Source organism: Pavona decussata, unplaced genomic scaffold (assembly GCF_977016875.1).
Source record: "Pavona decussata unplaced genomic scaffold, jaPavDecu1.1 SCAFFOLD_136, whole genome shotgun sequence".
NCBI classification, from domain to species: domain Eukaryota; kingdom Metazoa; phylum Cnidaria; class Anthozoa; order Scleractinia; family Agariciidae; genus Pavona; species Pavona decussata.
Window position 1 is genome coordinate 60,024 of NW_028145549.1, and position 26,153 is coordinate 86,176.

Genomic DNA, 26,153 nt, shown 5'->3' on the forward strand with positions numbered 1-26,153 from the left:
ACGTTAAGAAAAGGAGAATACAGAAAAATACTCTTTGGTGTTTGGTAGAATTATTTAAAAGCTTTTAAACTTGTGTGTGTTTACAATCACATGAGAGCCGTGCGGTGCGAATGAAAAACACGAAAACACGGCCACGAAATATATTTTTCAAAAATTAACTTCTCCTCGAATATTAGTGATATCGAAAGCGATTAAAGTACCTATGTAAAGCTATTTTAGAGTTCTGAAAGTTGCCATAACTGATCGCAAACGGGTGATATAGACAAATGCGAGGCTTCTTTAAACTTACTTTTCCGGCCGGCCTGCTCTAACTTGCTATCTATCGTCTCTTTCACGTTGAACTTTGCTTAATCGTCCCCGCTGTTCTGATTTCTTTATCTCTCTCTTTTTTTTCTTTCCACGTTTGTCAACGTTTGTATTGTGTGCTCTTTAGCATTTCTGTTGTAACGCACCTCGCTATGCAACTTCCCGCCAAACAAACACGGGCGCATTAGCATTGTGGGATTGCGTACGGACGGACAGTCGAACGGACAAGTGACGTAATAACCAAACAAAAATTTTTGGCTTTCACGGGTTACCAAATTCTCTTAGCTAAGGGGCTCCGCGCGCGCCGAGCTCCGCTATAAAATCAAGTGAGCAGTTCATTTCTCTCTATATATGGCATATAATCTAATTCATCCGCGACCCGCTGGAAAAGAAAATGAAAATGGAAATATACATTCGGTTGAAACAACGTTGTCAGGTAAGGGACCGTTCATTTTTTATGAGCATGGGGGGGCTGGTGGAATTTGGTTAATTGCCACTACGAAACTGTATGACCCCCCCCTAGCATGCAATTTTTTCCACATGGCCCCCCCCCAGTAGAAACTATTTTTTCTGATGACCCCCCCCCCCCCAACCTCCCGCCCAACCAGAAACAAATCATACTCCTAACTTTAACAAAACGCTTATGTACTGTTTATATCAAAGATAAATGTAATTGTTACTGTGATTTCTTTACAGTACTATTAAAAAGTTACCGTTCTCTGCTTAGGTACAGATTTCTCTTGTTTAAAAAAACGTTTTATAGATAGGAACACGTTTACGGCTACGGCAAACCCTAAATTTCCATTTAGATTCTCAAAGGAACTACAAAAATTAATCAAGCAAATGGTTAACGTGAAATTACTCCTCTTCGAGTAGAAACAATTAATACACGTACAGATCTGACTAACAAAATACGGATTGAAGCATACCAATCAACGATTACGAGTCATATGAAACAGAAATAAACAGCGGACACAGATATCAGGCGCGTAGGTAAGGGTTAGATAGGGGTGTTTGTTGAGCCCCAAATCTTGCTCACTAGGGGGGTCCGGGGGCATGCTCCCCCGGAAATTTTTGAAAATCTAGGTTCCCAGAAACCTCATTTCCTGCATTTTGAGACCCATTTTAGGCAAATCACAAATTTGTTTTACAGCAGCTTTTTAAGCTATATACATCATTTCTACAGCATAATTGTTTCAATTTAAACAAGAAAGTTCAATGTACATTCCGCGCCCTGTCAAGTTCTGATAACTATTCAATCTGCTGATAGTCATACACCAAGCTGGTAAACTGCATCATTCACGGGTGTAGGCCTTCGAACAAATTGGCTATCTCGTCAAGATTGACAGGCATATCATATTTGATATGCATTAGAACTAGGGCGGACATTCTACTCTCTCGCATGGTACACCTCATGTAGTTGTTCAACCTCCTCATTGTGCTTTTGCTTCCACCATTATTGATCTTCAAAGGGGGTTCGTTCGAACCCCTCGAACCCCCCCTCCTACGCGCCTGGATATTAAAGTACTGCTATTAAAAATGACAGTTACAAGCTTTTCTGAAGATGGCCTACGGCTCAGATTTACCATCAACTAAAGTCACCAACAACAGTTCTATTATTACAAAACTAATCTGGAAGTTCACACTAGGCATACTACTGAGTCTACTGATACTCCTGGGTTCAAATAATTTACTAATCAACAGTCTTTATAAAAGTAAGTACTATTAAACAGAACATTAAGCAATCTATTGATATAGTTTTGAGTACAACCACTTTGTAGAAAACTACTCCCCCACGGATGATTCAATAGTGAGACTGCTACGTTTTTATATTAATTTGAACTTGTACAAACATAGGTGTCTACTTCAGTTTATATTCATTATTGCTTTTCCAACAGATATGCTTCATTTCCTCAGTTGTTGTTGATATAAAATGCAGATTTCGACCTCAGTATGTACAAATTAAAACAAATTAAAAGTGGTTAGGAAAATCGTATTAAATAAAATTGAAATAATATTCAATTTCTTCATCCGTTTCTGTGTTGAGCCACTTTCAATTTCCCCTACTAGCCAATTATTTCTGGTGACCCCCCCCTCTTTCACTCAATTTTTTTTGGTAGCCCCCCCCTTTAGTGCCATTTTTTTTCTCGTGGCCCCCCCCCAAATCCCACCAGCCCCCCCATGCTCATAAAAAATGAACGGTCCCTAAAAACTATGGACCATGAACGTTACGACCCAACGATGCTCTGAGAAGCGTCTGGCCTATTAGCTTATTTGTATTATTCTTGTTTGAAAATAAAGGCACATACAGTTTTTACGGCTTCCAATTCATATATTTCTTTCAGACAGATAGGAAAAACACGAAACACGCGCTTGTTAATTGGATCATCCCATAGTTCCATCAGGTCTCATCGTTTACGGTTCACACTTTATACGAGGCAACGTTTTTTCAATCGAGTGTATATAAAAAAAAAATGCACGCAATACTCACTGACACGAATGATAATGATGATTATTTTTTTAGATGGTGGCTTCAAATGCTTTTACCAGAAAATTAATTCACATTACCGAGGTGCTACTGTGTTTTGAAACAGGCGTTGCAGATCATCAAAGAACGGTTGCTACTTAAAATCATAATTTACCAAATATTTACTATGTTTACTAAAGAAACAAATTGTGACTTTTGCTTAAGCGAAATTGTAAAACATGGCATAATCTAAGATCACTGACTATCTCGTATTATTATTATTATTATGAGTTATCAGCTAAACCTTTTTTCCTCTTGCTTCGCTAATATCCGCCATCTTCAAGTGGTCGTAAAGAAGACAAAGGATAGCCGGAACTCACCCGACACGGCATGCCCCAGAGAGGTCATACTAAGAAAACGTTGTTTCATTTTGGGAGAAATTCAGCCTACGTTTTGACAGAATAGAGCTTTCTAATTGTTGTAAATTTAAGAGGCAAGGAAAATTTTGCTTCGACTTCAAATATTCAAGAACAATTTCTTTTTTCATTGTAAAATAACGAATATTCATTTAATTCAACATTTCTAGACGATCGTGGTCAGATGTCAGTATGTACAATTACTGGAACCGATCAGACAGTGCCGGTTTCTCAGACGGCAAAATAATTTACAGGGAAAAGTCGTTGTCGTTCATTTAGTGTTTGAGACTTCGCAGGTGACAACATGTTCATCTTCGAATACAGTTTTTATGCAAAGTTCTTGTAATAGTAGCGGCACAAAGAGTGTAATTAGCAGCGTTCTAAATCCCACCCGCCGGACTGTTTTAATAAAAGCTGCATTTCATTAAATTAAAGGCAAAATCGTTTCATTTAGAAATATATACTGCACATCAAGGGGTCATGAGCATTATGGATGTAGCAAGCTACTTCAATTCAATGCCATGCCGTCGTTTTCTTTTGTCAGCTCTTTTAACTATTGGCATGACGGCGCTTACTGCGATTAGAGAAAATTTTGGGCTTTAAAGCTACGGACATAAGATTATTCAAAGCCGACACTTTTATTATAACCTTTGTTATTCTTCTACCTGTCTTCTAAAATTTAAAAGCAGGTGCACCAAGCAAGCGTTAGTTGCAATCAAAAGTGTAGTCCTAAGAAATGAATTTTCGTATAATAACTGCGATGTTTTTTCCAGTTATTTATACATCCGCTTTCACAAGAATGTTTTTATTGTATATCACCAATTCTCAAAAAGTGTTTGCTATAAATATTATACGTGTTCACTGTTGGCCGGAAAAGAGGTTATTTGACGTAACCAGTTTTCGATAAAGAGGCTATTTAATATCGCTGGCCATCTTCTTGCCATTGGCCGAGAAGCTCATAATTAATACGAGTTAGTGAATGCCATTTCCATAAAGGATTTTTGCGGGCAAATGACCGTTTAATCTTTCTTCCCAGTAGCCGGAAAATGGGTATTCAAAGCCGACACTTTTATTATAAACTTCGTTGTTCTTCCTCCTGTCTTCAGCTTTAATCAAGAAAACACTACGCAGTGAAATGAGCCTTAGGACTGAAGGATCTTGTGTCATCTTAAAGAAAGAAGTATTCCCAGAACTCGTCCAATTTGTGCACTTCATATTAGCATTATGAAAAGTGAACCAACTACCAGAAAGGAAAAAGAAGCGTTTCGTAAAAAGACATGTTTGGCTTGTTAACATTTTTAATGAAACCTGTCGTAAAAATGTCGATCATTCCGAATTAATTTTCGTTCACTTTTGGCGTTATCAAGATATTACTTACAAACCTTAAATGACATAAAACAAAATGGAAGTGAGAAAGTCAGATGAACATATTATCATCCCGGCATATGATGAAGACTTCTAAGGTCGTTTTATTAATTACCATTTATTACAGGCCACAAAAAACTTTTACTGTCAGCTGGATACTGTCTACTGTGTAATTTTAAAGTCAATATGGTATTAATTTATAAAATTTCGACTATAAACACACGGAGCAGACCAGCCTACCTCATACTAAATGCATTTAAAGCGCAGTAACATACGGACTCGACAGTATATTCTTTATTCAGAATTTCCCAATGGCTTCAAATAACTCAACGTTTTATGACAACAGTCCCCTTTCTGGACAAGATATTGCGTTTGCCGTTATGTATTCATTCATGATCTTCATCGGCGTTCCCGCTAATTGCATCATAATCACCATCGTGCGAAAAACACCTTCGATGCACACGACCACTAACTACCTCTTGATGAATTTGGCCGTGGCGGATCTAACGACGCTGTTGCTTTGCCCGAGAATGTACGACTACTCCCTGAACAAAATGAGCGTTCACAAAACACTGGGAGATTTTATCTGCAAACTCTTTGTGGGAAATGCCATAGTCCCCATTTCAATGAACGTTGGTGCCTTAACCGTTTGTACCCTTGCCACTGAAAGATACCTGGCACTTGTGAAACCGTTTAACACTGGATTGCGATTAACCAAGAAAAGACTTCCTTATGTCGTTGCGTTTTTGTGGGTATTTGCTGTTTTATCCTGTATTCCCGACTTTATGACAAATACCTTAGACACCAACCCTCTGTCAACTTATCCATGCAAACGACCATGGAGTCTTGACGAATATTCTGATCACAAGGGCTTCATAATTTATACGTGCGTTTTCTTTGGAATCATTCCATGCGTGATGGTTTTCTTCTGTTATTTGGAAATTTTTTGTGGACTTTTCATCACGGAGACAATTTGCGTTACACCAACTAATGGTCCAAGTAGTCAAGCCCTTGAAGATCAGCGTACAAAGAAACAGCTTTTTAAGCTGTTAGTTTGGCTTACAATACTGTTTTGCATATGTACTCTGCCGTTTTCATTATTTTTCATATATTTGACTGCAATTGACCGAACTACTGTAGCCGATAATCGGGAACGTTTGTATTTTGTTCATAGAATGGTTACGTTTCTTCTAAATGCTAACTCGTTTTTTAATCCACTCGTATGTGCTTTGCACAGTTCTAATTATCGAAGGGAGCTCAAAAGAACTGTCTGCTGTAAGCGTGTTCAAGAAACGAACCAATGAAATTACAGCTCGTAAAAAGTGAAACAGAGAACTTTGTGGTCTTGTAACGAAACAGGTAATTTGTAATCTTTTTTCCGGCATATACAAGTGTAAACTGTTGACAATGTTAGCCAGCTTATAGATCAAATATTTAAAAAATCCGGTGAAATACGCATTTACCATTCTGTGTTCTCTAGTTCCGATGCGTTGTTGTTGTTGTTGTTTTTGGAAGCGAGATATGAGGGAACATAATTTAGTGATCGGGAACTTGGCGCACTTCGTTTTACAAATGGGCTGAAAACAAGTGTTTTCTCCCTTCTGTTGTATAATTTAACTGTTAGATAAAAAAATGGACAATTTTGCATAGCCGCATAGGCAATGCTACATAGGTAAATGCATGGGCAATGACACACCAAAGAGTCCTTGTGGGAATCTTTTAGAACGCTCGAATGGGGCTTATGTGGAAATCTTGGTTTTGTAGCTAAAACTTAAAGCAGGTGCACCAAGTGAGCGTCAGTTGCGAGCAGAAGTGTGACCCTGAGAAATGAATTTTCCTTGAATAACTTCGATATTTTTATATATATATATATATCCGCTTTCACAAAAAGGTTTTTATTGTATATCACCAATTCTCAAAAAAGTGTTTGCTATAAATATTATAAGTTTTTGCCGTTGGCCGGAAAAGAAGTTATTTGATATAACCAGTTTTCGATAAAGTGGCTATTAATATCATTGTCCATCTTCTTGCCATTGGCCGAGAACGTGATAATTAATACGAGTAACGAGTAAGTGAACGCCATTTCCATAAAGAACTTTTACGGGCAAATGACCATTTAATCTTTCTTGCCAGTACAGTCGAACCTCGATTATCCGGACCTCGATTATCCGGACTTTTTTCCCTGGTCCCAATTTTTTCATGAATATTAATTAGTTGTGATCTTGAAAACTCAAAGCCGAAAAAAGCCCAATAATCCTTTCAAAAGACTGTTAAAACAGCGTTTTATCCTGTGCGCTTTTCAAAATTTACAAGCGCGACGAGACAAAGAATTTTCTGATGCGTTCAGCTGATATCTGATTGGCTCAATTGTTTTGCTGCCAAGGGAATTTCATGCTCGATTAGTTCCTTCCGCGTGGGTTATGTAAACACACGAGCGGAAAATAATTATTTCAAATAACTATTTTATTGCTTACTTGTTATTGTCTGGGTCGACTAGAGGTGATTTTCATGATGACCCTCGATATTGTACTCAGCTACGGATGTTCAGCGAGGACCAAACAGCAAAAACTCCCATATTGGTGATTCAGCCACATTAATATATTGAGATATATTTGAAATAAATTAAATCAAATCATAAGAACCGCGTCCGCGCTGTAGTGAATATTGCTTGTCCGGCAAGTAGCGCACTGGACCGTGAGAACCCGGATGTAAAGTGCAGTGTTGGGCTAATCGAAGATTTTGAATTCAAATGTCATCTTCTCGTTAAAAACGTTTGTCCAACGATTTCTATCGTTTAGTTTTAACTTAACTGATCTGATGAAAATACCTCCGAACAGGGAAATCATTCATGATTTAGTGTCAAGCTGCTTTTGTGGTAGTATTATCATCGGGCGAGGTTGGTCTAACATTTTAGATCACAAATTTAACTTAACGTCTCCTTTAAGTGAGCTCTTGTTGACTGACTGTTTCTTTAAAATATTCGTAACCCAATCTGGTTACAAATTAGGTTTGTTTCAATTACTGTACACATTTTCTGGCTACTTTAAAAACATGTTTCCTTTCGGCTCTAAATGATTTCTTCGTCATTACAGAGGTAATCTTGGTGCCGGACCAAATACCTGCATTAAAATGTAATGCAGGGCTTATTAAATATTGCAGTTGGTTGGCAAGTAGAAGTTTCCGTAAGAATTTTTGCCGACGCCATTGTTTCTTTTTTGCCTCATTAGCGTACATGTAAATGGCAACGCAAACTGAACACGCATGTCAAACCTGGTAATCAGGATGAATATCAGTGCGATCTGTTGAATATTCTCAGAGAACTTAGCCGGCTCGTAAAGCTGTTAAATTAAATTTACCAAGAAATATGGCTGGGTGACAGAGTTGCCAGGCATCTCGGCACTTTCAACGTTAATTTCTCAAAAACTATCTAACACATCATGGTCAAATTTTCAGCGAGTTTTAAGTTTGTCAAGCACTTTTAATTAACAGAGTGCGTTTGTTTGGAGCTAGTTTTGTTGACTGTACGGATGCATGCTAATGAGGTCTTTTGTTAATAAAATCGTGCTGCCATTGGTCTTAAGGCCCAAGTGCCGCCTTCAATTCACCGGTATTTTCGAATTATTCAAAGTAATAAAAGCATAAAAGGAGATAAAATGTGACTCGAGCAATGTCACACAGGCTATAATTTTAGGCAAGTTGTCTTCCGTATCAGATCTCAATCTGTATTCAAACTCCAGCTGGGAATTATTTAGTTTATTAGGCTATCCTCATTTCACAAAAAAGCCGTCGTATTCACGCCGCTCGAAGATTGCTTATGTCAAACATTAATTGACTAGAAACCGAACTATTTATCAGATCATTCTGTTTCCCGCTTCAGGCGAGAATAAAGCACCTTCCACTGAAGGAGCCTTAGTGTAACCAAATCTGTTCACGTGAAATGGATATTATAAATTCAGTTGTGAATTAACTACGTAGAAATGAGATTTTTCTCCAAAACACGAGGGTTTTGCAAAAACCTTTCACACAAAAAAAACTGTCTTCCAAAACGTCAATCATCTTTATTTGATGTTTTTCCTATCTTTGGCAATATAAAGAGAACTTATGGACCTTTAATGACAACGAGAAAACTGATAACAAGAAAAGGAAATGGAAATACTATCATTCAGACCTGAAGGTAAATAAGAATTGGTATTTAATTGCGTGGGAACGTCTACAGAGTGCAGACGTCATTACTACATATTTCACTAAGCTTAATCCGTAATAATAAGGCCAACAATGGTTAGCCATATAGCTCCTTTTAGTTTTTCTGACCAATGGATAAAGCACAAAAACTACAAATTAAACGCCTCTCCGCTGTTTTTAAAATACTGAGCAAAAACAAATGGTGGAGTACATCTTTGTGGGATTTCCTGGTTGAAAATGGGTTTCAATTATAAGTTGAACGACATATAAAATAAATTGAGCAGTTCACTTCACCAGTTGCAAGTCTCTCTATATATGTGACATATAATCTAATTCATCCGCCCACCCGCTGGAAACAAAAATTAAAATTGAAATATACACTCAGTTGAAGCAACGTTGTCAGATAAAAAGTATAGACCGTGAACGTCAAGACCTAACAGTGCTCTAAGAAGCGTCTGGCCTATTAGCTTATTTGTATTATTGTTGTTTGAAAATAAAGGCACATGCAGTTTTGACGGCTTCAATTTCATATATTTCTTGCGGACAAATAGAAAAAACACGAAACATGCGCTTGCTAATTGGATCATCCAGTTCCATTTAAAATCGCATCGTTTACGATTCACTTCACTCGAGACAACGTTTCTTTAATCCGGAGTGCATATAAAAGAAATGCACGCAATACTCTCTGATACGAACGATAATGATGATCATTTTTTTAGATGGTGGCTGAAACGCTTTTTCACATTACCAAGGTGCTAGTGTTTCGAAGCAGGCGTTGCATATCATTTAAGAACGGTTGCTACTTCAATCATAATTTACCAAACATTTACCATGTTTACTAAAGAAACAAATTGTGACTTTTGCTAAAGCGAAACTGTAAAACATGGCATAATCTAAGATCACTATGTCGTATAATTATGAATTATCAGCTGAATCTTTTTTCCTCTCGCGTCCAGACGTCATTACTACATCCGTAATAATAAGGTTAACAATGGTAAGCCATACAGCTTCTTTTAGTTTTTCTGACCAATGTCTCTTTGTATGGGTTTTATTTGTGGTCTATAAATAGAGCGAACTTAGATTCCAAGTTTGAAGACTTTGAGATGTCCATTAGCTGAAAACAAATTCTTCCATGTCATTCCCATTAAGTGATCAAGTGAACACTGCAAGCTGTTAATATCAAAGCAGATCTTTAATATCGAAGCTGAAATTATTGATCGAATTCGAGCGTTGTTAAATATGAATGCAAAGCATGGATTCAACAGTATATACCCCACTTATTCCCCAATGGCTTCAAATAATTCAACAGCTTATGAGCACGCTCCTCTTTCACGTCAGGATATTGTGTTTGCCGTTTTTTATTCAATCATTGTGTTAATCGGTGTTCCAGCTAACTGCATTATTATCACCATCGTACGAAAAAAACCTTCGATGCACACGACTACCAACTACCTCTTGATGAACTTGGCCATTGCTGATCTAACAACCCTGACGTTCTGCCCATGCATGTATGACTTTTCTCTGAACAAACGGAGCATTCACTGCATTAAGAGAACTTATGGACCTTTAATGACAACGAGCAAACTGATAACCAGAAAAGGAAATGGAAAAATTATCAGTAAGACTTGAAAGTAAATAAAAATTGGTATTTAATTGCGTGGAAACGTCTATAGATTCTAGACGTCATTACTACATAATTCACTAAGCTTAATCCGTAATAAAAAGGCCAGCAATGGCAAGCCATACAGCTCCTTTTAGTTTTTCTGACCAATGTCTCTTTGTATGGGTTTTATTTGTGGTCTATAAATAGAGCGAACTTTAATAGATTCCAAGTTTGAGACTTTGAGATGTCCATTAGCTGAAAACAAATTCTTTCATGTCATTCCCATTAAGTCTTCAAGTGAACACTGCAAGCTGTTAATATCAAAGCAGATCTTTAATATCGAGGTTGAAATTATTGATTGAATTCGAGTGTAGTTAAATATGAATGCAAAGCATGGATTCAACAGTATATACCCCACTTATTCCCCAATGGCTTCAAATAATTCAACAGCTTATGAGCACGCTCCTCTTTCACGTCAGGATATTGTGTTTGCCGTTTTTTATTCAATCATTGTGTTAATCGGTGTTCCAGCTAACTGCATTATTATCACCATCGTACGAAAAAAACCTTCGATGCACGACTACCAACTACCTCTTGATGAACTTGGCCATTGCTGATCTAACAACCCTGACGTTCTGCCCATGCATGTATGACTTTTCTCTGAACAAACTGAACATTCAGGGCATTAAGAGAACTTATGGACCTTTAATGACAACGAACAAACTGATAACCAGAAAAGGAAATGGAAAAATTATCAGTAAGACTTGAAAGTAAATAAAAATTGGTATTTAATTGCGTGGAAACGTCTACAGAGTCTAGACGTCATTACTACATATTTCACTAGGCTTAATCCGTAACAATAAGGCCAACAATGGTAAGCCATACAGCTCCTTTTAGTTTTTTCTGACCAATGTCATTTTGTATGGGTTATATTTGTGGTCTATAAATAGAGCGAACTTAGATTCCAAGTTTGAAGACTTTGAGATGTCCATTAGCTGAAAACAAGTTCTTCTATGTCATTCCCATTAAGTCTTTGAGTGAACACTGCAAGCTGTTAATATCAAAGCAGATCTTTAATATCGAAGCTGAAATTATTGATTGAATTCGAGTGTAGTTAAATATGAATGCAAAGCATGGATTCAACAGTATATACCCCACTTATTCCCCAATGGCTTCAAATAATTCAACAGCTTATGAGCACGCTCCTCTTTCACGTCAGGATATTGTGTTTGCCGTTTTTTATATAATCATTGTGTTAATCGGTGTTCCAGCTAACTGCATTATTATCACCATCGTGCGAAAAACACCTTCGATGCACACGACTACCAACTACCTCTTGATGAACTTGGCCATTGCTGGTCTAACAACCCTGACGTTCTGCCCAGGCATGTATGACTTTTCTCTGAACAAACTGAGCATTCACAGCATTAAGAGAACTTATGGACCTTTAATGACAACGAGCAATCTGATAACCAGAAAAGGAAATGGAAAAATTATCAGTAAGACCTGAAAGTAAATAAAAATTGGTATTAAATTGCGTGGAAACGTCAACAGAATCTAGACGTCATTACTACATATTCCACTAAGCAATTAATCCGTAATAATAAGGCCAGCAATGGCAAGCCATGGAGCTCCTTTTAGTTTTTCTGACCAATGGATAGACCACAAAAATACAAATTAAACGCCTCTCTGCTGTTTAATACTGAGTAAAAACAAATGGTGGAGTACATCTTTGTGGGATTTCCTGGTTTAAATTAAAATGGGTTTCAATTATAAGTTGAACCGACATATAAAATAAATTGAGCAGTTCATTTTACCAGATGCAAGTCTCTCTCTATATGTGACATATAATCTAATTCATCCGCCCACCCACTGGAAAGAAAAATTACAATTGAAATATACCCTTGGTTGAAACTACGTTGTCAGATAAAAAGTATAGAGTGACCCTCAACGAAAAGACCCAACGGTGCTTTGAGAAGCGTCTGGCCTATTAGCTTATTTGTATTAATCTTGGTTGAGAAAAAAAGGCACATGCAGATTTTACGGTTTCAAATTCATATTTTTCTTGCAGACGAATTGGAAAAACACGAAACAGGCGCTTGCTAATTGGATCATCCCATAATTCCATTTAAGTCGCATCGTTTACGATGCACACTTTACACGAGACAACTTTTTTTAATCAAGTGTATATATATATATTAAAAAAAAATGCACGCGATTCTCACTTACACGAATGATAATGATGATTATTTTTATAGATGGTGGCTTCAAATGTTTTTACCAGAAAATTAATTCCCATTACCGAGGTGCTACTGTGTTTCGAAACAGGCGTTGCAGATCATCAAAGAACGGTTTCTACTTCAATCAGAATTTACCAAATATTTACCATGTTTACTAAAGACACAAATTGTGACTTTTGCTTAAGCGAAACAGTAAAACATGGCATAATCTAAGATCACTATCTCGTATTATTATTATTATTATGAGTTATCAGCTAAACCTTTTTTCCTCTTGCGTCGCTAATATCCGCCATCTTCAAGTGGTCGTAACTAAGGATAGCCGGAACTCACCCGACATGGCATGCCCCGGGGAAGTCATACTAAAAAAACGTTATTTCAATTTGGGAGAAATTCAGTCTACGTTTTGACAGAATAGAGCTTTCTAATTGTTGTAAATTTAAGAGGCAAGGAAAATTTTGCTTCGACTTCAAATATTCAAAAACAATTTCTTTTTTCATCGTAAAATAACGAATATTCATTTAATTCGAGATATCAAGACGGTCGTGCCGGTCAGATGTAATATGGGCAATTACTGGAACCGATGAAATAGTGTTTCTCAGACGGCAAAATAATTTACAGGGATACCTCGTTGTCGTTCACTTGGTGTCTGAGATCTCGCAGGTGACCGAACCTGGTCATCTTCGAATACAGTCTTTGTCAAAGTCCGTGTTACAGCTGTTTCAGGCACAGAAATTGTAGTTTGCAACGTGCTTTACCCCACCCGCCAGACTGTTTTCATAAAAGCCACACTTCATTGAAATAAAGGCAAAATTGTTCCATTTAGAAATATATACCGCTCATCAAGGGGTCATGAGCATTATGGATGTAGCAAGCTACTTCAATGCCATGCCGTTTCCTTTTGTCAGCTCTTTTAAATATTGGCATAACGCTTACTGCGATCAGAGAAACTTTTCAGGGGCATTAAAACTACGGACATAAGATTATTCAAAGCCGGCATTTTTCTTAAATAATTTGTTATTCTTTTGCCTGTCTTCAGCTTTAATGAAGAAAGCACTACGCAGTGATATGAGCCTTAGAAGTCTCCCCTTAACTTGTCTCATTTGTCCACTTCATATTAGCATTAAGAAAAGTGAATTAACTACCAAAAAGGAAAACGAAGCGTTTCGTAAAAAAGACACATTTGGCTTGTTAACATTTTTAATAAAACCTGTCGTAAAAACGTCAATAATTCCGAATAATTTTCGGTTAAGTTTGGCGTTATCACAATAACTTTCGAAGCTTAGATGACATTTAAGGAAATGAAAATGAGAAAGTCAGACATATATATTATCAATCAGGCATATGATGAGGACTTCGAAGTTCGTTTAATAAATTACCATATATCACAGGCCGCAATAACAAGCGATATACTTTCTTTTAGGCATGTTTCTAAGCATCCTAAACATTAACTTAGGTGTACGCAATTCTTTTTTTTTTACTTCGTGTTTTTTACGTTGTAAGTTAATACTGTGAGTTTACTTTTACAATTTGAACACGATGACATATACACATTCACAAACTAAACGTAGCTGAGCTGGATACTGTCTACTGTGTACCTTAAAGTCGATATGTTATTGAATTATAATTATATCGAAGCCATTAAATACACGGAGCAAACCAGCTGACCTCATACTGAGTTCATTTAAAGCAAAATAACATATGGACTCGGCAGAATTTTCTTTATTCAATGGCTTCAAATAACTCAACATTTTATGACGACAGTCCCCTTTCTCGTCAGGATATTTTGTTTGGCGTTATAAATTCACTCATAGTGGCAATCGGTGTTCCCGCTAACTGCATCATAATCACCATCGTACGAAAAACACCTTCGATGCACACGACTACCAACTACCTCTTGATGAATTTGGCCGTGGCGGATTTAACGACGCTGTTACTTTGCCCGGGAATGTATGACTACTCCCTGAACAAAATGAGCGTCCACAAAACAATGGGAGATTTTATCTGCAAATTCTTCGTGGGCAATGCATTGGTGCCGATCACCGCGAACGTTGGTGCCTTAACCGTTTGTACCCTTGCCACTGAAAGACACCTGGCACTTGTGAAACCGTTTTACACTGGATTACGATGAACCAAGAAAAGACTTCCTTATGCCGTTGCGTTTTTGTGGGTAACTGCTGTTTTCTCCTGTATTCCCGACTTCATGACAAATACGATAGACAACGATCCTTTGTCAACTTATCCATGCAAAAGGCCATGGAGTCTTGACGAATATTCCGATCATGGCAGCTATATAATTTACACTTGCGTTTTCTTTGAAATCATTCCATGCGTGATAGTGTTCTTTTGCTATTTTGAAATTTTCCGTGGCCTGTTCATCACGAATACAATTTGCGTAACACCCGCTAATGGTCCAAGCAATCAAGCGCTTGAAGATCGGCGTGCAAAGAAACAGCTTTTTAAGCTGTTAGTTTGGCTTACAATACTGTTTTGCATATGTACTCTGCCGTTTTCATTATTTTTCATATATTTGACTACAATTGACCGAACTACTGTATCCGATAATTGGGAACGTTTGTATTTTGTTCATAGAATGGTTAAGTTTCTTCTAAATGCTAACTCGTTTTTTAATCCACTCGTATATGCTTTGCAAAGTTCTAATTATCGAAAGGAGTTCAAAAGAATTGTCTGCTGTAAGCGTGCACAAGAAACAAGCCTATGAAATTACAGTTCATAGAAAGTGAAGGAAAGAACTTTGTAGTGTTGTGTCGAAATAGGTGTAATCTTTTTTGCTGCAGATACAATTGTAAATTGTCGACAATGTTATTAGCCAGCTTATAGATCAAATATTAAAAAAAAATCCGGTGAAATATGCATTTACCATTCTGTATTCTCTAGTTCCGATGTGTTGTTGTTGTTGTTCTTTTTGGAGGCGAGATATTAGGGAATATAATTTAGTGATCGGGATCTTGGCGCACTTCGTTTTGTTACAAATGGGCTGAAAACGAGGGTTTTCTCCCTTCTATAGTATAATTTAACCGTTATAAAAAAACTGGACAATTTTGCATTGAAAAAATCCCTATCAAATGCAAAGCTACATAGGCAATGCTACACACGTAAACGCATCGGCAATGACACCAAAGAGTCCTTGTGGGAATCTCTTAGAGCGCTCGAATGGGGTTTATGTGGAAATCTTGGTTTTGTGGCTAAAATTTAAAAGCAGGTGCACCAAGTGAGCGTTAGTTGCGATAAAAAGTGTAGTCCTGAGAAATGAATTTTCCTATAATAACTTCGATATTTTTTCCAGTTATTTATATAATTATCCGCTCTCACAAAAAGATTTTTATTGTATGTCACCAATTCTCAAAAAGTGTTTGCTATAAATATTATTAGTGTTTATTGTTGGCCGGAAAAGAAGTTATTTGATATAACCAGTTTTCGATAAAGTGGGTATATCACTGGCCATCTTCTTGCCATTGGCCGAGAAGGTCATAATTAATACGAGTAAGTGAATGCCATTTCCATAAAAAAACGTTTTCCGGGCAAATGACCATTTAACCTTTCTTTCCATATCCGGAAAATAGCTATTTCAATTAATTATTTTATTACCTGTTATTGTCTGGGTCGACTAGAGGTGATTTTCATGATGACCGTCGATACTCGGCTACGGATATTCGGCGCGGACCGAACAGCAAAACTCCCATTTTGGTGATTCAGCCACATTAATATATTGAGATATATTTGAAATAAATTAAATGAAATCATAAGAACCGCGTCCGCGTTGTAGTGAATATTGCTTGTCTGGCAGGTAACGCACTAGACCGTGAGAACCCGGATGTAAAATGCAGTGTTGGGCTAATTGGAGATTTTGAATTCAAATGTCATCTTCTCGTTAAAAACGTTTGTCCAACGATTTCTGTCGTTTAGCTTTAACTTAACTAATCTGATGAAAACATCTCCGAACAAGAGAATATTTCATGATTTAGTGTCAAGCTGCTTTTGTGGTAGTATTATAATCGGGCCAAGTTGGTCTAATATTTTAGATCACGAAAGGTACGTTGGCCGAACACAGTTTTCCAGTATACAGGTGTTGGTAAACATTATTTGAAAACTACGTACTTCTGAGTACTCGAAATTAGCATGGTGCAAGATTAACTAAGAAGGAATAAATTTTGATACTTCTTGTTGAGCAAGGTGCTGTTGCCATGGCAACGTAGCAAGCTAATAACCGTCCTCAAATAATGGTTGTCCTCAACTTTTAGAAATGCACTCCTTAGATTTTTTCCATCTCTTTGTATCCAGAAATACTCACAAAATACTGAAATAGTGACGCTGCTTTCATGTAATTTTAACAGAGAGATCTCCTGTAAATGTTGTTTTTGCACTTTAATGTTTTTCTGAGATACTCTCTGTTAGATTTTGATTTCTGATTGTAGGCGAATTACGCCTTTAAGGAACTATTGTTGTGTCAAATTTCACAAAATTCTAACGAGCAGTTCCTTAGAAAAAGGTTTATTTCCATTAAGACAACCAGTCACACATTTTTGGTCAAATGCGCATGCGTGGCTTTTAATTAGGTTTTCTCAGCAAAGAAGAAAAGCGTGCAAAAAGGCTTAGCTCTTCGTAAACTCACTTTCTTTGTTCGGCGATAAATGAAGAAGGATTCACAGATGAGAAACTGAGTTTTTTTAAGAGCAAAACTCACCTTTGTGATCCATTTAGTATAAAATCGAGGGATCGATAGTATTTGCTTACCACAACCCTAGCGCGCACTCAATAGGATCACAAACAGAGCGCGCGCAAACTGTGTTCGGCCACCTTACAAATACTCGTAACCCAACCTGGTTACAAATGAGGTTTGTTTCCATTACGCTTTTTCTGGCTACTTTAAAAACATGTTTCGTTTCGACTCTAAATGCTTTCTTCCTCGTTAGAATGTAATGCGGGGCTCTGAGTAAATTTTGCAGTTGGTTGGCAAGTATAAGTTTATGAGAATCTTTGTTGACGCCATTGTTTCTTTTTGCCTCATTAGCATACATGAAATAATGTGCTTGGAACTGAAATGGACAGCATAAACTAAAAACGCATGTCACACTTGGTAATCAGGGTAAATATCAGTGCGATCTGCCCAGTATACTCAGAGAACTTAGCTCGTAAAGCTGTAAAATTGACAAAGGGATATGGATGGGTGACAGAGTTGCCAGACAGCCTCGACACTTTCAATGTTACTTTTTAAAAACTATCCAACACATCATGGTCAAATTTTCAGCGAGTATTCAGTTTGTCGAGCACTTTTAATAAACAGAGTGCATTTGTTTGGAGCTTGTTTTATTGCTTGTGTGGATGTATGCTAATGAGGTTGCATATACAAACAAAATTCCTCCTATTCTTTATAGTAAGATTAATCACAGTTTCAGCTAAACCAAAAGTTTTACTTCTTACGGCAATTTGGCTGAAGTCGTAGAAGTATACATATATAAACGTCTTTTTTTAATAAAATCGTGCGGCCATATGGTCTTAAGGCCCAAGCGCGGCCTTCAATTCACCGGTATTTTTGAATTATTCAAAGTAAGAACTTCAACCTTTGCATGATACGAGATAAAATGTGGACTCGAGCAATGTCATTTACATCACTACAACACAGGCTATAACTTAAGGCAAGTTGTCTTCCGTATCATATCTCGATCAGTTATTCAAACTGCAGCTGGGAATTATTTAGTTCATTAGGCTATTCTCATTTCACAAAAATAGGCCGTCGTATTTACTTCGCTCGAAGATTGCTTATTTTAAACATCAAATTACTAGAAACCGAACTATTTATCAGATCATTCTGTCTCCCGCTTCAGGCGACAATAAAGCACCTTCCAGTGAAGGAGCCTTAGTCTAACCAATTAAATGTCTATTTTTAATCTTTCTCACGTCTGTTCACGCGAAATGGATATTATGAATTGTGAATTAACTTCCTAGGAACTAATTTTTTCTTCAAAACACGAGAGGTTTTGCAAAAACCGTTCACAAAAAAAAAAAAACTGTAATCCAAAATGTCAACCAATCTCATTTGATTTTCTCCTACTTCTGGCAATATTAAGGAAACTTATGGACCTTGAATGACAACGAAAAAACCGATAACAAGAAAAAGGAATTGAAATTTTATCAGTGAAACCTGAAAGTAGATAAAAAATTACGTTCAATTGCGTCTACAGAGTCTACAGAGTCCAGACGTCGTTTCTACATATTTCACTAAGCTTCATCCGTAGTATAAGTGTATTTATTAAAAAATGGATCATTGTATAATGCAATTCCAGGGATTTGATTGGCTTAACGGCGATGGTATATGAGCTAGTATACCATGCTCGAGGATAGGGATCATTAAAATGGTCTTCTGGTTGTTCTCGCTAGGCGAAACCAGCCACAACTTACAATATTTCTTAATTGTTTTTAATAAAACAATTATTCCACTCGCGTTTGTTGGATATGAGATGATTATAGCCAACTCGGCGCTTCGCGCCTCGTTGGCTATCTATCATCTCATATCCAACGCGCGCTCGTGGAATAATTGTCAAATATAAAAATAATGCACGCGATACTCACTGACACGAATGATAATGATGATTATTTTTTTAGATGGTGGCTTCAAATGTTTTTACCAGAAAATTAATTCACATTACCGAGGTGCTATTGTGTTTCGAAACAGGCGTTGCAGATCATCAAAGAACGGTTGCTACTTAAATCAGAATTTACCAATGAAATATTTACTATGTTTACTAAAGAAACAAATTGTGACTTTTGCTTTAGCGAAATTGTAAAACATGGCATAATCTAGGATCACTATCTCGTATTATTATTATGAGTTATCAGCTAAACCTTTTTTCTTCTTGCGTCGCAAATATCCGCCATCTTCAAGTGGTCGTAAAGAAGACAAAGGATAGCCGGAACTCACCCGACACGGCATCAGCCCCAGGGAAGTCATCACTAAGAAACCGTTGTTTCAATTTGGGAGAAATTCAGTCTACGCGTTGAGAGAATAGAGCTTTCTAATTGTTGTAAATTTAAGAGGCAAGGAAAATTTTGCTTCGACTTCAAATATTCAACAACAATTTCTTTTTTCATTGTAAAATAACGAATATTCATTTAATTCGAGATTTCTAGACGATCGTGGTCAGATGTAATATGGGCAATTACTGGAACCGATCAAATAGCGTTTCTGAGAAGGCAAAATAATTTAGAAGGATAACTCGTTGTCGTTCACTTGGTGTTTGATATCTCGCAGGTGACCAAACATGGTCATCTTCGAATACAGTTTTTGTCAAAGTCCGTGTTACAGTTGTTTTAGGCACAGAAATTGTAATTTGCAACGTTCGGCACCCCGCCCGCCAGACTGTTTCAAAAAGCCACATTTCACTGAAATAAAGGCAAAATTTTTCCATTTAGAAATATATACTGTACATCAAGGGGTTATGAGCATTATGGATGTAGCAAGCTACTTCAATGCCATGCCGTTTTCTTTTGTCAGGTCTTTTAAATATTAGCATGACGCTTACTGCGATCAGAGAAACTTTTCAGGGGCATTAAAACTACGGACATAAGATTATTCAAAGCCGGCACTTTTCTAAAATAATTTGTTATTCTTTTGCCTGTCTTCAGCTTTAATCAAGAAAGCACTACGCAGTGAAATGAGCCTTAGAAGTCTCCCCTTAACTTGTCTCATTTGTCCACTTCATATTAGCATTAAGAAAAGTGAATTAACTACCAAAAAGGAAAACAAAGCGTTTCGTTAAAAGACACATTTGGCTTGTCAACATTTTTAATGAAACCTGTCGTAAAAACGTCAATAATTCCGAATTAATTTTCGGTTAAGTTTGGCGTTATCACAATAACTTTCGAAGCTTAAATGACATTTAAGGAAATGAAAATGAGAAAGTCAGACCAATATATTATCAATCAGGCATACGATGAGGACTTCGAAGTTCGTTTAATAAATTACCATATATCATAGGCCACAATAATAAGCGATATACTTTCTTTTAGGCGTGTTTCTAAGCATCCTAAACATTAACTTAGGTGTACGCAATTCTTTTTTTTTTACTTCGTGTTTTTTACGTTGTAAGTTAATACTGTGAGTTTACTTTTACAATTTGAACACGATGACATATACACATTCACAAACTAAACGCAGCTGAGCTGGATACTGTCTACTGTGTACCTTAAAGTCAATACGTTATTGAATTATAATTATATCGAAGCCATTAAATACACGGAGCAAACCAGCTGACCTCATACTGAGTTCATTTAAATCACAGTAACATACGGACTCGGCAGAATTTTCTTTATTCAATGGCTTCAAATAACTCAACATTTTATGACGACAGTCCCCTTTCTCGTCAGGATATTTTGTTTGGCGTTATATATTCACTCATAGTGGCAATCGGTGTTCCCGCTAACTGCATCATAATCACCATCGTACGAAAAACACCTTCGATGCACACGACTACCAACTACCTCTTGATGAATTTGGCCGTGGCGGATTTAACGACGCTGTTGCTTTGCCCGGGAATGTATGACTACTCCCTGAACAATATGAGCGTTCACAAAACAATGGGAGATTTTTTCTGCAAAGTCTTTGTGGGCAATGCATTGGTTCCGATTACGATAAACGTTGGTGTCTTAACTGTTTGTACCATTGCCATTGAAAGATACCTGGCACTTGTGAAACCGTTTAACACTGGATTGCGATTAACCAAAAGAAGACTTTCTTATGTCGTTGCATTTTTGTGGGTAATTGCTGTTTTATCCAGTATTCCCAACTTCATGACAAATACGATAGACACCAATCCTTTGTCAACTTATCCATGCAAACGACCATGGAGTCTTGACGAATATTCTGATCACAAGGGTTTCATAATGTATTCGCGCGTTTTCTTTGGAATCATTCCCTGCTTGACGGTTTTCTTCTGTTATTTGGAAATTTTTCGTGGACTGTTCATCACGAATACAATTTGCGCTACACCAACTAATGGTCCAAGCAATCGAGCGCTTGAAGATCGGCGTGAAAAGAGACAGCTTTTTAAGCTGTTAGCTTCGCTTACAATACTGTTTTGCATATGTACTCTGCCGTTTTCATTATTTTTCATTTACTTGACGGCAATTGACCGAACTACTGTAGCCGATAATCGGGAATGTTTGTACTTTTTTCATAGAACGGTAAGGTTCCTTTTGAGTGCTAACTCGTTTTTTAACCCATTTGTTTATGCTTTGCAAAGTTCAAATTATCGAAAGGAGTTCAAAAGAATCTTTTGCTGTCATCGTGTTCCAGAAACAAACCAATGACGTTGTGGAAAGTATAAGAGAGGACTTTGTAATCTTGTAACGAAACAAGTAATTTGTAATCTTTTTTGCTGCAGATACAAGTAGAAATTGTCGACAACATTTATCGAGCTTATATATCAAATATTTAAAATAAATCAGGTAAAATATATATTTACCATTCTGTGTTCTCTAGTTCCGATGTGTTGTTGTTGTTGTTGTTTTTGCAAGCGAGATATAAGGGAATATAATTTAGTGATCGGCAATTTGGTGCTCTTCGTTCTGCTTCAACTGCGCTGAAAACGAAGGTTTTCTCCCTTCTATAGTATAATTTAACCGTTAAAAAAATACTAGACAATTTTGCATTGAAGTAATCTTTATCAAATGCAAGGCTACGTAGGCAATGCTATATAGGTAAATGCGTGGGCAATGACACACCAAAGAGTCCTTGTGAGAGTTTCTTAGAACGCTCGAATGGGGCGTATAAGAAAATCGTGGTTTTGGAGCTAAAATCTAAAAGCAGGTACACCAAGTGAGGGTCAGTTGCGAGCAGAAGTGTACCCTGAGAAATGAATTTTCCTTAAAATAACTTCGATATTTCTTCCAGTTATTTTATATATCCGCTTTCACAAAAGGTTTTTATTGGATATCACCAATTCTCAAAAAGTGTTTGCGATAAATATTATTAGTTTTTGTCGCTGGCCGGAAAAGAAGTTATTTGATATAGTAAGTAAGTAAGTAAAACCTTTATTAAAGTGTCAATGTATTTAACCTAGGTAGACTAATTGGAGACACTAATAAAATATCGTACTAGTAAAAGTTAGATATTTACATGAAAGTGATTAAAATTAGCGAATATGGGAGATCCTGTTGTGTAGCTTATGTACAAGATAAAATTAAAATTTAAAAACTAAAATGATTCTATTGACTACAAAGATTACAGCAATTGCTATTATCAATTAAAATGTCAGCAAGGTTCAGTTTTCTTATTTTGTTTTTAAAAACAGGTAAACTTGGCGAATCTTTTTGATTGTCGGTAAGTTTTGACCATAAGAATGGCCCGAGATATCTAACAGAGTGCTTGCCATAACGTATAGTTTCGAGAACGCGGTAATACAAAGTCACTATTCCTTAGCGAGTGTGTAGAGCCTTTGCGGACAAATAGTTGAGAAACGCAGTCAGGTACAAGACCATGTTTGACTTTGTACATAAGTGCTATGATATCCTGAAGCCGTCTGTTATATAAAGAGGGTATGTCAGCACGCCTTAGGAGTTCTTCATATGTAGCAGAATGGGATTTATGTATTACCCTTAGGGCTCGTTCTTGTATTCGTTATAACTTTCTTTTGTCCGATGATTTGCAAAAATGCCAGGTTAGATGGCAGTAAGTTAAATATGGCAGTATAAAAGACTTATACAGTAGTAGCTTGGCCTTGCAGGGTATTAAGTTTCGAAGGCGTGAGAGTACTCCAACTTTCTGGCTTGCCTTAATGCATAATGTGCTGATATGCTCAGTGAAGTTGAGATTTTCATCTATATGAACTCCTGGTAGTTTCATTAGTTCTGTGTTTGCAATGTCTAGATCGTTTATGCTCAGTGTTTTGTCGCTCTTGTCGTTATCGAGGTTTCATAGATTGATGTATAGAGACTGAAACTTGTCTGGATTGGCGAGTAAGAAATTATTCGAGTACCATGACAGTGCTTACTGGCCCTGAGTTTTCATTCTGCATCGTACTGTTTCATGTTTCCTTCCTTTGACGTACATTTGGTGATCATCAGCGTTCATTGTTAGATTTAGGTCTTTAACATGAGCTGACATATCATTTTGGTAGATGTTCCATAGTAAGGGACCAAAGGACGATCCTTGAGGGCATCCCCGTTCCATCTTTATCCAGTCACTAGTAGCGTCACCCATTTTTACTCGGTTTAATCTGTCGTCAAAAAATGAGCGCATAAGGTTAAGTGATCGCCCTCCAAATCCATAAGCCTCTAGTTTCTTTACCGTCAGAGAATGGCTGAGAGAGTCAAAGGCCTTGCTCATATCTGTAGATAACACTGATACCTGTTGCTGACTATCAACAGCCTGTTTCCAATCCTCTATCAGCATAAGCAAGGTTGTTTCGCAACTATGTCTTTTTCTGTAAGCTGTCATTCTGTAATACAAAGTTTCATCATAATGGCTTGTATCCTGATTGCTCAACAAGAGTTCAAATATTTTGTCGACAGCTAAAAGGGAGGTGATGGGGCGATAGTTTCCAGCATCCAGTCGATCTCCCTTCTTAAATACGGGTGTCCAATCACCCATCTTCCATGCGCTGGGCCAAGTACTCTACTCTATACAATTGTTGTAGAGGCTGGTCAACGCTGCTGCTGTTCCTTTAGCCACCTTCTTAAGTAATTTTGGTGGTAGTCCTGTGTCCCATCCACTGGACTTCTTTGAATTAATCTTTTCCAGTGCCTGCTCTACTTCAGCCTCTGTGAAGAGCTTGAATTCAAAATTGGTTTCTTTGTGGGCTTCTCGTATGGTCTTAACACTGCTGTGGTCACTATGGTCCTCTTCTGTGATATTATTCAGGTGGTCTCCACTTATACTCAATGCCGCATTAGTAAAGTATTTGGCCAGTATCTCTGCCACTTCCTTTTGATCCTTTACGGCACGATCACCCTCCGTTTTAAGGTGTAGTGCCGCCGATTCTTTGCTCTTGTTGCTGATAAAAGGTTTGAACGTAAAATTGACAAAGGAATATGGCTGGATGGCCTCGACACTTTCAATGTTAAGTTCTCAAAAACTATCTACCACATTGTGCTCAAATTTTCAGCCAGTACCAGGGCCCTTCGTAGGATTTTTTGTCTTGGAAAAATGGGGGGTGTGGGGGCGGGGGAGGGGGTGGAGGTCAAACTCTGCACACCTTCAAAGAAGACTCCCGTATACAGACATGATTTCTAGTTGGACGCTTTTGTTTTCACCCCTACAAAGAAAGTGGTCTCTAAGACCTTTAAAGAAAACAAAACGCACCGACGCTTTTTGTCGTAAATTATCATGGTTTATTATGACATAAACACCTTGTTTAGCTTGAAATTGCCCCGAGGTCTCTGCTACACAATGATGATTTATATACCATCTCAGTTAAACTCAAGCTATACTGTGAACAGCCGTTTAACACTTTGTATGGATGGTTTCAAAAATGCGTTGAACTCCCGCCAAATTCTAACCACAGGCAGCCTCGAAAGATTTTCCAAAATGATTATTTGGAATCCACATCGAAGGAAGATTTGTTTTCAGCCAATCAGTCGATTTTCTTGTGATTTCAGACCAATATAGCAACAAGAAATAGCTCAGCCAACTCAAACACTATGTTAGAAAAATAATTCAGTTCCCTGGAGGGGGCAGCTGTTCCCTTCTTGTCCACCTCCCGCTATGTACGGCCTTGAGTACCAAGTTTGTCGAGCACTAATTTAACTAACGGAGTGCATTTGTTTGGAGCTAGTGTTTTTGCTTGTGCGGATTTATGCTAATGAGGTTGGATATACGAACAAAATTCCTCCTATCAATCTTTAGATGAAACAAGAGAGAAAATGTGGATCACAATGCAATGTCATTTACATCACTACAACACAAGATGTAACTTAAAGCAAGTTGTCTTCCATATCATATCTCGATCAGTATTCAAACTCCAGCTGGTATTCATTTAGTTCAATTACGTTGTTCTCATTTCAACAAAAGGCCGTTGTATTTACGCCGCTTGAAGATCGCTTATTTTAAACATCAAATGACTAGAAACCGAACCATTTATCAGATCATTCTGTCTCCTGCTTCAGGCAGCAATACAGCACCTTTCAATGAAAGAGCCTTAGCCTAACGAAACAAATGTCTTTTTTGAACCTTTGTCATATCTGTTCACCTGAAATAGATATTATAAATTGTGAATTAACTTCCTAGAAACTAAATTTTACTTCAAAACACGAGGGTTTTGCAAAAACCGTTCAAAAAAACCGTCTTCTAAAACGTCAATCATTTTTATTTAATTTTCTCCGTACCTTTGGCAATATTAAGAGACCTTATGGACCCTTAATGACAACGAGCAAACACATAACCAGAAAAGGAAATGGAAAAATTATCAGTAAGACCTGAAAGTAAATAAAAATTGGCATTTAATTGCGTGAAAACGTCTACAGAGTGCAGACGTCATTACTAAATATTTCACTAAGCTTAATCCGTAATAATAAGGCCAACAATGGTAAGCAATAGCAGCTCCTTTTAGTTTTTCTGACCA

The 26,153-nt window shown here is 37.3% G+C and overlaps 2 protein-coding genes and 1 pseudogene across 2 annotated transcripts; all 3 read left to right on the plus strand.

The window, feature by feature from the left end:
* The first annotated feature begins 4,805 nt into the window (after positions 1-4,805).
* On the plus strand, positions 4,806-6,078 carry LOC146467389 (tachykinin-like peptides receptor 86C). The gene has a single exon (XM_085125929.1). It carries the CDS (start codon positions 4,866-4,868, stop codon positions 5,856-5,858), a length of 993 nt encoding a protein of 330 aa, XP_084982055.1. The 5' UTR covers positions 4,806-4,865; the 3' UTR covers positions 5,859-6,078.
* Positions 6,079-14,305: 8,227 nt separating this feature from the next.
* On the plus strand, positions 14,306-15,387 carry LOC146467390 (galanin receptor 2a-like; annotated as a pseudogene).
* A 5,362-nt stretch (positions 15,388-20,749) lies between these two features.
* On the plus strand, positions 20,750-22,323 carry LOC146467391 (tachykinin-like peptides receptor 86C). Its single transcript, XM_085125926.1, has one exon. The coding sequence runs from the start codon at positions 20,911-20,913 to the stop codon at positions 21,901-21,903; it is 993 nt and encodes a 330-aa protein (XP_084982052.1). The 5' UTR covers positions 20,750-20,910; the 3' UTR covers positions 21,904-22,323.
* Positions 22,324-26,153: the final 3,830 nt, after the last annotated feature.

What these genes read in the sequence shown, in the direction of transcription:
- LOC146467389 (XM_085125929.1), top strand. Translation starts at nt 4,866, where the DNA reads ATGGCTTCAAATAACTCAACGTTTTATGACAACAGTCCCCTTTCTGGA.
- LOC146467391 (XM_085125926.1), top strand. Translation starts at nt 20,911, where the DNA reads ATGGCTTCAAATAACTCAACATTTTATGACGACAGTCCCCTTTCTCGT.